At 42.2% G+C, this 12,825-nt stretch overlaps 1 protein-coding gene and 1 pseudogene across 1 annotated transcript in view; both read left to right on the top strand.

The window, feature by feature from the left end:
* The first annotated feature begins 602 nt into the window (after window positions 1-602).
* Window positions 603-12,825, top strand: part of TDRD12 (tudor domain containing 12) — an 87,755-nt gene continuing 75,532 nt past the window's right edge. Inside the window, exons 1-2 of the mRNA XM_067717878.1 lie at window positions 603-1,030; window positions 9,240-9,398. Of these exons, the coding sequence (XP_067573979.1) occupies window positions 1,007-1,030; window positions 9,240-9,398 (183 nt within the window). The 5' untranslated portion in view covers window positions 603-1,006. The remainder of the gene's footprint in view (window positions 1,031-9,239; window positions 9,399-12,825) is intronic.
* On the top strand, window positions 2,547-3,331 carry LOC137215407 (2-iminobutanoate/2-iminopropanoate deaminase pseudogene; annotated as a pseudogene).

Below are 12,825 nucleotides of genomic sequence, written 5' to 3'. Positions count from 1 at the left end.
ATTGTAGCATGGCACCTAGTCGAAGGAAAAAAGTGTTAACCCCACACAAAGAACTGGGAGAGGGCTGGAACTTCCCTGGAGGTCCAGGGGTTAAGATTGTGTGCTACCACTGCAGGGGGCAAGTGTTCCATTCCTGGTGGAGGAGCTAAGATCCCGCATGCCCTGAAGTGCGGCCAAAAGTAAAAAATAAAGAAAAACACAACTTTAAGAAAAAAAAAAGTGGGAGAGGGCTGTACTCTGCATCTTCTTTGGGGCTTGGGAACTGCCTCTGAGACCTCGTGTTTAAATCCGACCTGGTGATTTCCCTTTTTTTTTTTTTTTGACAAGGTCTTGAGCTTTCAGGTGAACGGGGCCGGGTGATTGGGGGGGGGCGCGGCCTGGTTGGCCCCATTCAGTAACACGTGAACTTCATGTACTTTGCGTTGTGCTTTCCTCCAGACTAGCAGCACATTTTTGCTGCTTGGAGCTTTAAGCACATGTTTACTTGACCTCTGGAACTCAAACTTAAATTTAAAACTGAAGGCTTCAGGTGAGTGCTCTCGAGGACCCAGGGAGCGAGCCACGTGACGCCCCGCGCAGCTCCGCCCCCCCGTCGGCCCCCAAGCGCTGTGAGCACAGCTGCGGCCAGTTGTGCTGGCGGTTGGCGCGCCACGCGGTTTCTGGAATCCTCAAGGCGTGCGCTGGCAGGGGGCGGGCGTTGGGGGGCGGGGCGGGAACCCCAGTGAGCCCTCGCCGGTGTTCAGGTTGGAGGACGGCGCGTAGCCTGCGGTTAGCTGCGGTGCTGGGCCAGGTCTGCGGGGCCTGGGCTGGGCGCGCGGGCTCCGCGGCGCTGACCTGGAGAGGAAGCGTGACTCCGCGGAGGCCGGCACTGCAGGAGACTCTGTTTTTGCCCCCAAAAGTTCATCTCGAGGGAGTAGCGACGGGGAGACCAGGAGCCGGGCGCGGCCGCTACGCTGCGCGTGTTTCCCGGGCGAGTCTGCCCGGTGGCCTGCGAGGCTCGGGGAAGATGCTCCACGTCCTGGTGCTGAAGGTGAGCGAGCGTGAAGCCCTGAGCCCGGCCGTTCACCCGCTCCCCGTGCAGGGTCCGCCCCGGCTGGGGACCCGCGGGAAGGGGTGCCGGATGAGATCCCGGACGCTTAATTTCAGATAAACAACGGGGAATTTTCGTTCAAGGCTGCCCCATGCAGCATTTGGGACATACTTGGAGTAAAAAATCATTCGTTGTTTCTCCGAAATTCGGATTGAACTAGGTGTCGTGTATCTAGAACCTCAGAGGGAGGGACGGACTCTGACCCCTTCTCCCGGTCCCGGTTCGGCGCTGGGTGAGGCCCCCGTCGCGCCCTCGGTCCGTTGGCCTATTACTCTCCCCCGACGCCGGTCCTCTCCGGCCGGTCCCCACCTGCATTGGACAGGGGCGTGGGTGACCTGTGTCTCTCCTCCGAACACACGCCCGTCCCGGCTGCACTCGTGGGGACCCCTTCCCGCTCGCGCCCCAGGACTCTGGCGGCCAGCCCCTCCCCACGCGGGCTCCTCGGGACTCGCCGTCGTTGGAGTCGGGGGGGGGGGGGTGGACAGCGGGAGTTCGCCCCGGAGGGGGCCTGCAGAGCGACCTGAACTGCAGCCTCTCCTTTGAGTGAGGTGCGTGCTCCTTAAAGATGCCAGAGACCGGGAAAGCACGTAGTGTGTTCACGGTGTGTACTTGCAGGAAGGAGTTTACAAACCAGAGCAAAGGGGTGGGTATTGGGAAAAGGAAATATAAAGAACTTTTTGGAAAAGATCATACTTCGGTGGGCAGAGGAGAGGCATGATGGCATTTAAAAAAAAAAATCAACTTTCCTGTTCCTGTTTTATGTAGTTTATACCAACAGAGATTCACAAGCGTTTGAAGCAGCTGATTCTTACAGAGGATTCGCTCTGAGACTTTTAGGGTTTCGAGATGTAACTGGCAAGCTCCTCTCCACCACCTTCCCTAAATAGTCTGATTTCTCCTTTAGAAAGACAGGGCTCTTCCAGGGGGTACGGATGATGCCATGTGCAAATCCATGAACTTTGGAAGGAGTTGCTGGACTCTCACTGCCTCTAACTTGGGAACCCCTCTTTTCTCAGTTGGACCCAAAAACCCTTTTCTCTACCCCCTCAGCTCTGGTCTGGCCCCACTGCCGGTTCTTACCCTGCTCACACTCAGAGCAAATTTTCTATCCAATATAGGAGTATTTCCTCAAGTGTGGTACCATTACCAGCTGTAGTTTTCCAGATTAACTTAGCTTTTACATGGATAAATTTTTTCCCCCAAGTTTTTACCAACAGATGAATGGATAAGCAAAATGTAGTATTTACATACAATGGAATATTATTCAGCCTTAAAAAGGAGGGAAATTCTGATATATGCTACAACATGGATGAATCTTGAAGACATCATGTTAAGTGAAATAAACCAATTACAAAAGGACAAGTACTGCATGATTCCACTTATGTTAGATTCCTAGAGAAGTCAAATTCATGAAGACAGAAAACAGAATGGTGGTTGCCAGGGGCTGGGGTGGGGCATGGGGAGTTATTGTTTAATGGATATAGAGTTTCAGTTCTGCAAGATGAAAAAGGTTCTGGAGATGGATGGTGATCAAGGTAGCACAACAATATGAATGTAGTTAATGCTACTGAATATGGTTAAGATGGTAAATTTTATGTGTACTTTATCACAATTAAAAATAAATTTAAAATTTTTAACAGTTATGTATTTGTAATATATTTTAGAAATAAAAACATCATAACTAGCATTACAGACCTGTTAGGATGAGGCTAAGGGGAAAAAAGGTGTTGATTAAAAATATATGTAAAGGAAGCATCCCAGGGAACATGCAGTTGTGTCAGAAATGAGGAAGGCAGAATGCAGTGAGACCCAGAAGCACTGCAGGAGAAAAGGATGTCGTGTCATCCTTGATCAGAAAGGTGATCAGCACAGGGAAAGCCCCAAGGCCATTGGTCCTGCAGTCAAGCTTTGTTAGTGGAAAGGATCACTTACATTTCAAGACAGCTAGGTATGGACCCTTCAGAGGGACAGCTTGTGCCAGGAGGGGTGACAGAAGAAGCTAAACAAGCCTTGGAAATAGGGGTGAGATTCTGAAAGCTGCAGGCTGTGACCTCAATAATGTGGTAGAAGCAGCTGTTCTGCTGGCTGAGTGTATGACTTCAGTACCCTCAGTGAAATCCACAAACAGAATGTCAGGAGTGGTTTTCCTGCTGGAGTGCTTACCCGGATGCTGCTTTGTTCTGAGGAGACTGGATTGAGATTGAAGCAGTAGCTGCCCAGGGACCTCTCACGACAGTATGAGCAAAAGTGGGCCACGTGCTAGTTAGTCTGGAAATTTCATAACGTTTTAAAATTAACGTCTTAATTTTTATAATTGATGTCGGAAAGTGAACTTGACTAAAATATCTGAAGTTATTATGCAAATACCATATACTAAGGGGAATTGAACATGAATTGATAATTAACGATGAGTCCAGTTACTGATGTTATAAATTATACTTACACCCACTCATGTTACTGAATGTAGGAAAAGAGACACTCATTACATAGTTACCCAGATAAATGAAAGTAAAGGGAAATAACATGTAGGAAACATGAGTCACTAGTCCTGAGAAATAATAAAGAACATACTTTAATTCAATTAAATCCTATTAATTTAATGATGTGAGATATTTAATTCTCATGCCAGGTAGCTGATTCTACTTTTACTTGAGTAGAAATAAAGTATTCAAGTTTGAATGGTAGAGGTAAGGAGAAGAAAGTGGACCAAAATATTATATAGATACTATTTTTCTAATGGAAATAACGTAGACATGCAGGGAAAAAAATGTGTAAGGCTGATGACTGCAGTGTGGGCAGCATTGCCTTATGGCATCGGCGGGAAGCAGCAGGCGCCAACCTCGGCAGCTTGAGCCACTTGTTCTTCTGGAGGGTAAAACTGAACCTGGCCTACATTTTTTAGGTTTCAGTAGCAGATTAAAAAAAAAAAATTGAAACAATCTAGAAACTTCAAATTATCTATGATGCCTTCAAAATATTTTTAAACATCTTTCCCCATCTTAATATTTTGAAGATTTTCAAACTCAAAAACAAGTTACAAAAAGAATATTGAGAATAACCATATACTCTATACCTAGAGTCAACAATTGTTAACATCTTGTCATATTTGCATATTTCTTAATAATATATGTATATAAAATTGTTGACTTCTTTTGCCGAGCCATTTGAGAATTAGTTGTAAACTCTAAATACTTATGCGTGTTTCCTAAGAATAAAGACTTTTGCTTACATAACCAGAATATAATTATCACGCTTGAGAAATGTAACATTGATACATTAATATAAAATCCATACTCAGATTTCTCCAACTGTGCCAATAATGTATTCTGTAACTTGTTTTCTCTGATCCAGGATCCAATAAAAAATTATACATTGCTTTTAATTGTCATGGCCTTTTATTCCCCTTGAATTTGGGTCAGTTCTCTGGCCTTTTTTGTATCTTTGATGTCATTGAAATTTATGAAGAGTAAGGGCAGTTGCTTTGCAAAATACCCTTCAGGTTGGATTTGTCTGTTTCCTCATGATTGTGTTCAGGTTAAACATTTTTAGTAAAATACTGCATAGGTGATGCCACGTCAGAAGACAAGAAGCTTTTAAAAAAAATCATTACTTTTGATGAAAAATAATTTAAAAATCTAACTTTTTATTAGGAAAGAAATACTCTAGACATACAAAAATGTATAGAAAATATTATAAACACCTGGACGTCTATCACCTAGCTTTGCCAGATTTCAACATTTTGCCATATTTGTTTCATATCGTTTTTAACCATGAACTGTTTTATTGTTTTTAATGTAGAGTTCTGTGATATTTTGAAAAATGCGTAGTCATGTAATCACCACCACGGTCAAAATACAGAGCAGTTCCATCACCCCCCAGAATTTCCTTGTGGTCCTTTGTAGTCATTTCTTTCCCCCACCTCTGGCCCTTGGCAACCACTACTGATTTGTCTTCTGTCCCTATTAGTTTTGCCTTTTTCCAAAATGTCATAAAAGTGGGATTGTGCATATGGAATCATACAGTAGTATGTAGCCTTTGAGTCTGGCTGCTTTGACTTACTGTAATGCATTGGAGGCTCATCTGTGTTGTGGCACTTGTTAGGAGTGAGTAGTATTCCATTGTATCAACACGTGACAATTTGTTTATACAGTCACCAGTTGAAGGCCATTTGAGTTGTTTCCAGTTGAGGGAGATTATAAATACAGCTGCTAGAAACTTTGCCTACAGGTTTTTGTGTGAATACAAGTTTTTATTTTATGGGTAAATCAGTAGGATTTACTGATGTTTGTTTGTTACTGATGTTGTTTGTTACTGATGTTTGTCAGTATGTTTAATTTTATGAGAAACTTTTTCAAAGTAACTGTACCACTTTACATTTCCATGAGCAGTGCTCTACATCCTCACCAGCACTTGATATTGTCAGTTTTATACATTTTAGCCATTCTAGTAGGTATTTACTGGTATCTCACTGTGGTTTTAATTTTAATTTCCCTAATGACAAATGTGTTAATCATGTTTCCAGGTGCTTGTTTGCTCATCCTTCCATCTTTTTTTGTCAAGTATCTGTTCACATCTGCCCATTCTTCTAACTTGGTGGTTTGTTTTCTTATTATTGACTTTGTAGAGTTTTTTATATATATATTGGATAAAGTTCTTTGTTGAATATGTGATTTGTAAATATTTTCTCCCAGTTGGTGGCTTATCTCTTCCTTCTCTAAACAATGTCTTTCAAAGAGCTGAAGTTTAAAATTTGGATTAAGTCCAGTTTATCAATTTTTGCTTATACGAATTATACTTTTGGTGTTTTATCTAAGAAATCTTTGCCTAACCACAGTCACAAAGATTCCCCCCATGTATTCCTCAAACATTTTTTATAGTCTTGTATTTTACATTTAGATAAATGATCCATGTGAGTTAATTTTTGTATATGGTACAAGGAATGGATCGAGGTTCATTTTTTTGCATATATCTAATTGTTCCAGCATCATTTGTTGAAAAAACTATCCTCCTTCCATTGAATTGCCTTTGTGCCTTTATTGAAAATCACTTGACTACACATGCGTGACTCTGTTTCTGTTGTGTTGATTTATGTATCTGTTCTTTCTCCAGTACCACACAGTTCTGATTACTGCAGCTTTATATTAAGTCTTGAAATCAGATAGTGTGTCTTCCAACTATGTTGTTCTTTTTCAGAATTATAGGGGCTATTCTAGTTCCTTTACCTTTCCAATAAGAATTTCATGAATAGTTTGTTGATTTCACAACTGCTGGAATTGAGTCCTTTTTATAGACCATTTTGGGGAAAATCAAAATCTTAACATTCCATGAACATAGTATATTTGCATTACAGGCCTTTTTTTGATTTATTTCACCAGTGTTTTGTACCTTTTAGCATGCAAATTGTTCATTTTTTTGTTAGATTTATTCCTAAGTAATTCCTGCTTTTTGGTGCTATTGCAAACGATACTGTTTTTAAAATTTAAATTTCCAATTTTTATTGCTGGAATATAGACATGCAGTGGAATTTATTATATGACCTTGTACCCTGGAATCTTGGTACAATCACTTATTAGTTCTAGTATATTTTTTGTAGACTCCTTAGAATTTTCTACATAGATATTCTTACTGTGAATAGAGACACTTTTCTTTCTTCTTTTCCGATTTTCCTGACAATCTTTTCTTGTACTGACTAGGACCTCCAGCACAATGTTGAGTAGGAGTGGTAAGCACACCACTAATAAATTTTTTATTTTGTTTGTTTCACTTTTTGGTTCTAGAATTACCCTTTTCCAAAGTTTATTTTTTTAAAATAGTTTCCATTTCTTACGTGAAATTCTCCTTTTTAAAAAACAAACTCACTATAGCCATCTTATCCTTAAGTTTTTGAACATGGTATTTATAATAGCTGCTTTTAAGTCCTTACCTGTTCACTTCAACATCTGGGCAGTCTTGGGTTCACTTTCTGTTGGGCATTTTTTACCTTGGCTGTGCACTGCATTCTCATTTCTTTGCCTGTCTAGTATTGTTCATGCTATACTGACGGTTGTGGTGACAGGGAACTACTGTGTGCTCTGTCAGCACTTTGGGAGGCTTGGTTTATAGTTCTTTGCAGACCTCTTGATTTTGCCCTTGTTGGCAGAGCACATTCTCTTTGTCCTGCAACATGGTCTTTACTCCTCAGGCCTGGCACTGCAGGGGTTCTCAGGGAGCCTGAGGTGTTTACTGAGCCTCCTTAACTCCTGCTCCAAACTCCCTTTTCCTGTGATGGGTGTCAGAGAGAATCAAAGCTGGACATTGGTTAAAGCAGTGAGAACAGATTGTATTCAGTGACTGCTGATGTACGGGAGGGAGCTGAGTTGCGTTCCAATTTGTGTAGAGATGACCGGACGTTTTAAAGGGAGAGTGAGGAGGACGAGGAGAGGGGCTTCAGTGGAAAATGACAGAGGGTGGATCAGTGTAACTGTGGTGGGGCAGCTGTGTCCACCGCCTCTGGGGCCAGGCTTCTGAATTCCCGCAGAGACTGGGAGGCCGGGGCCCTGTCCTTCCAGATGATTACATCCCAAAGGAATTGGTTATCAGGTCCTCGAGAAGGAATACTCCTGAGTGGTAGGAGATAACATACACATCCCAAAGGGATAGGTAGGCTCCACAACTGAGGCCCTTTTCAGTAAGTTCTGTGACAAGGAGAGGTCAAGGGCCTGTGTCAGGTGTTGGCTGGGACAAAAGTAATTCTTTCTCAGGCCGGCATTGTGGAGGGGACATGGCCTTATGCTGTGAGTTTGGGTGGCCTCTTAGTGCAGAGGTTTGGGCAGTCACTCTGTGTCCAGAGTCCTGCAGTTCTTGTGGGCAGAAGCTGAAACTGTATTTCCATCAGCCTTCCGACTGTGGCTTCTCCCAGGACTCCCTGGAGTCTCACCGTGCTGTTCAGGCTCTGCCGAGGATTTGAGGGGTTTCGTGTGCAGACTTCAGGGCTCTCCCCTCTGTGGCTCAGCATTTCTCCCCTTCATGTACAGCTGCTCTGGCAGCCCCAGACGCCATTCTCTGGTTTCTCAAGCCACAAACGGGGTGGCTTCTGCTTCAGTTGTGTTCTGCACCCCCAGGACTGGGGCTGTTTTCAGGGGAAAAGCTGTTTATGAACATGGGTCTCACCTAGCCCTGTTGCCTCCCTTCAAGGATTGAATCTCCCACCTGATTTTGGTCACTCTTCAGTGCCTTCAGCCCGTCATTTTCTTTTTTTCCAGGGTTTATCATTGTTACTTGCAGGTGGGTTAGTCTATATGAGCCACTCTGCCATTACTGGAACCAGGATGGCCAGCTGTTCTTTTTTCCAACTATTTATTATAAAAATGTTCAAACATTCAGAAAAATAGAATACTAATGTACTCCTCTCACCTGGTATCTGGGATCCAAAATCTTGGGATGCCATTGCTTTTACGCCCTTTCAGTAGACAGGAAATATAGCACATTTGAAAAATCATGAGCTTTTGCTGATATTTTCAATTCAAATTTAACTTTTCATTTTATATTTGTATTCTTTCTCTAATGATGAAAATCGTGGTTTCTAATAACACTAATAGATAATAAGATACATTTGGAGAAGTCTTTCATCTCTCTTCCTTCTACCCCATTCCTGGCTTCCTCCGTACGTAATAATTTGTATGTTTTTGGTTTATCTGCCATTTCTTTATTTTAACATGAGCAGATTGTACATACCTTCACATTTCCCTCTCTTTCTTATGAAAGACATAGAGTACAAAGAACGCTGTTCTGAACCTTGCATTTGTATTTTATTATGGATATTTTCAAAGTACAGGTCAAGGGCATTGATCTCTGTTTGCTTTTTCAGTCAGCACATGATTCTAAATTCCATATTACTGGTTACGTGTTTTAGAGTTTTATCTTTGCGTCTTTTATCGTTTTTCCGAGTTTTATTGAAGTATAATTGACATATGACATTATATAAGTTTAAGGTATACAAGGTGATAGTTTGAGGGTCTTTTATCTTCTATCTGACCATTTAAGACAGAAGTACTTGTCAAGAATTTGTTAGAGCACTTAAATTGGAAAGAGTTACTGTGATTCTAAGGTTTATTATTTTATGGTTCCACGTTTAAATCATGCATTGTTTTGTCTTTTAAAAATTTTACAGATCGAAGATCCAGGTTGCTTCTGGGTTATTATAAAAGGATGTAGTCCCTTTTTAGATCATGAAGTTGACTATCAAAAACTAAATAGTGCCATGAATGACTTCTATAACAGCATGTGTCAAGATATAGAGATAAAACCACTAACGTTGGAAGAAGGGCAGGTATGTATCTACATGTGCTTTAAACAACATGTCTTGAAATACTACTCAAAATGGAGACTGTTGGAGCCACTAAGATGATAAAAACTTTTAGAGTACTTCAGCTGCTCATGGTCATTGCCTTGTGTTAGGTTCTTTCGGTTGCATAAGAGTCGGGCTAGTCATGGAAAGTGGCAATTGTTGTATCAGGTTCACATGGGGCAACAGGAGGTGGAGTGTCGTCTAAATTCAGGCATAGAGCCATCGTCTTGGGGCTGGGAACCAGAGGATCATTCTAGATCCATCACAGGGACCTTAGCAGAGGGAGCATGGGGGTTTCCAGTCTAGGGCCAGTGCCTCGCTTTTGGTTGCCTGTGACTTTGACCAACTCGTGGTGTTTTATTTTCCTTACTCCACATTGTGGCCCCTCCTTCCTTTCCTGCACCCTCAGCTCTGTGCCCATTGTCTGCTTCTCTCTGCAGGTTAGTCATTTCTCAGAAGAATTTGAATTTTTTTTTTTTTTTTTTTGCAGTACGCGGGCCTCTCACTGTTGTGGCCTCTTCCGTTGCGGAGCACAGGCTCCAGATGCACAGGCCCAGCAGCCATGGCTCACGTGCCTAGCCACTCCGCGGCATGTGGGATCTTCCCGGACCGGGGCACGAACCCATGTCCCCTGCATCGGCAGGCGGACTCTCAACCACTGCTCCACCAGGGAAGCCCAAGAATTTGAATTTTTTTAACAGTGTAATAGGAAAAGATTTATAAACTATGAGAAAAATTAGAAATATTTGAATTCCTCAGCCCACCCTAAATATTTATTAATAACATTATTTTTTTCATGCCATTTACTTTTTTTAAAAAATTAATTTGTTTTATTTTTGGCTGCATTGGGTCTTCGTTGCTGCGTGCGGGCTTTCTCTAGTTGTGGTGAGCGGTGGCTACTCTTCATTGCAGAGCACGGGCTTTAGGTGTACGGGCTTCAGTAGTTGTGGCACGTGGGCTCAGTAGTTATGGCTTACAGGCTCTAGAGTGCAGGCTCAGTAGTTGTGGCGCACAGGCTTAGTTGCTCCGCGGCATGTGGGATCTTCCCGGACCAGGGATCGAACCCATGTCCCCTGCATTGGCAGGTGGATTCTTGTGCCACCAGGAAAGTCCACCGTTTACTTGTTGAAGAAACGAAACCAGGTCAGTTGTCCTTTTAAAGTATTACACGTTCTGTATAGCCTGGTTGCTTCCTTATGGTGGTGGTGAACTTTCCCCTTCATTCCCTATATTTCGTGCAGACTGATAAAGCTTTGATTACTTTTATAGTCACGTTTTTTCCCCAAGAATGACTGGTGCTGTGAGGTTCCTCTTGTATTGAATTGGGAGAGAATCTCACTTTCGGTGATGCTGAGGTTGACCGCTGCATTCAGATGGCAGCAGCCTAAGTGCCCCCTGTGGTTCCCGTCGGCTAGTAATGCTATCCAGTGACCACCACCACCCAAATCAGCTCTTTCATTTATGCTTGCAAAATGGTCATTTTCACATTGCTTCTGCATTCATGAGCTGGAATTCTTCCATAGAGAACCTTCCCTCATCTGTTAGAACAGTTTGGCTTCCTGAAGTAATACTGGAAAGGTGGAAAAATTGCTTGATTCTTTCCCTTATCAGTTTTCCTGTGCCTAGTTATCTACATTGACGTCTAGAGGTTTGTTTTGTTTTTCTCTCCTTGTTATTTTTAAGTATTTTAAAGCCATTGATCTCATGGCTTTTAATGTATTCATCAGTTGCAATCATTTTTCTTGATGCTTAAATTATCTCATTACTGGCCAGTAGAAGCCCTAGTTTACCACCTTTTCAAAGTTGACTGACCGTGTGAATTATTAGCTACAGGTTTCTTTGACTTTAGCATGAAACAGAAATACCCTCCATCCTTTGGCGCAATTTCTCTTGAATTATTTGAGCCTTGAATTATGTGAGGCTCTCAAGAACACACCCCTTGCAGAATAGCTGCCCTATGTTTTCCAACTTCAGTTCCCGAGGGCAGGGATCTCTACCGTCCCACTTCTTCCCTGTTGGGCACAGCTGTCCCTGCTGAGCCACTTTATAAGCCTGTGGTCAGCCTATGGTTTGCCTGTCTGTGGCCTGTCAGTCCCATGGGACAGTCAGGATGCCAAGCACTGTCACTCTAGCAGGGCAGTTTCCCTAAAAGGGGGCTGCAGGTATTTATTCAGTCATTCACTGAATAGGTTTTGAAGACATAGTACATGCCAAGCGCTGTTCTAGGTGCTGGGAATATGGCAGTAAACAAAAAGACAAAAATCCCCTTCATCATGGCGCTGACGTCCATTTGTGGCCGATAGCAAACAAATGTTAGAGGGTGGTAAACAGGCATGGGAAGCAGAACCGTTCGGGAAGATGAGCCTGGGGTTGTGATTTTGTGTTGTCCTGGCACATGATTGACAATTATTTGTAAGTTTTGTTTTCTGATTTAAGAAGGTAAAGCAATGCGTTTTCCTTATTTCACTTTCTAAAAATTCTCCTTAGTTAAGGAGTCAAAGTGACTGTAGTAAGAAAACCAGTGAAATAGAATTCAGGTGCCCTGTGTTCTTGTTTTCCCAATAAGCAGTGTTTAGCTTGGGGTAATCCAGCCTCCTTGCATCTTTAAGGTAAAAGGTATGAGATGATGTTGAGAGTACCTTTTAGTTCTCTCATTATTTACTAGAGATTTTTAATTTAATTTTTAAAAATTTTGATAGTAGTATGGTTGATTTACAATGTTACAGGTTGCAGGTGTATAACAGTTGCAGGTGTACAACAAAGTGAATCTGTTATACATACATCCACTCTCTTTTAGATTCTTTTCCCATATAGGCCATTATAGAGTATTGAGTAGAGTTCTCTGTGCTACACAGTAGGTCCTTATTAGTTATCTATTTTATATATAGTTGTGGGTGTGTTAATCCCAGTCTTCCAACTTATCCCTCCACCACCCCCCCCAACTTACTCCCTGGTAACCACAAGTTTATTTTCTACATCTATAATTCTATTTCTGTTTTGTAGATAAGTACATTGGTACTCTTTTTTTGGATTCCACATAAAAGCGATATCATATGATATTTGTATTTCTCTGTCTGATTTACTTCACTCAGTATGACAATCTCTAGGTCCATCCATGTTGCTGCAAATGGCCTTATTTCATTCTTTTTTTATGGCTGAGTAATATTACATTGTGTATATATACCACATCTTCTTTATCCATTCTTCTGTCGGTGGACATTTAGGTTGCTTCCACGTCCTGGCTCAATATTGAGCTCAATTAAATAGTGCTGCAGTGAACATTGGGATGCATGCATCTTTTCGAATTACGGTTTTCTCCGGATATATGCCCAGGGATTGCTGGATCATATGGTAGTTCTAGTTTTATTTTAAGGAACCTCCATACTGTTCTCCATAGTGGCTGTACCAG

The sequence above is a fragment of the Pseudorca crassidens genome, chromosome 20 (genome assembly GCF_039906515.1).
Source record: "Pseudorca crassidens isolate mPseCra1 chromosome 20, mPseCra1.hap1, whole genome shotgun sequence".
Classification (NCBI taxonomy): domain Eukaryota; kingdom Metazoa; phylum Chordata; class Mammalia; order Artiodactyla; family Delphinidae; genus Pseudorca; species Pseudorca crassidens.
The sequence above is the reverse complement of the archived record's forward strand: the minus strand, read 5'-3'. Positions and strand labels throughout refer to the sequence as shown.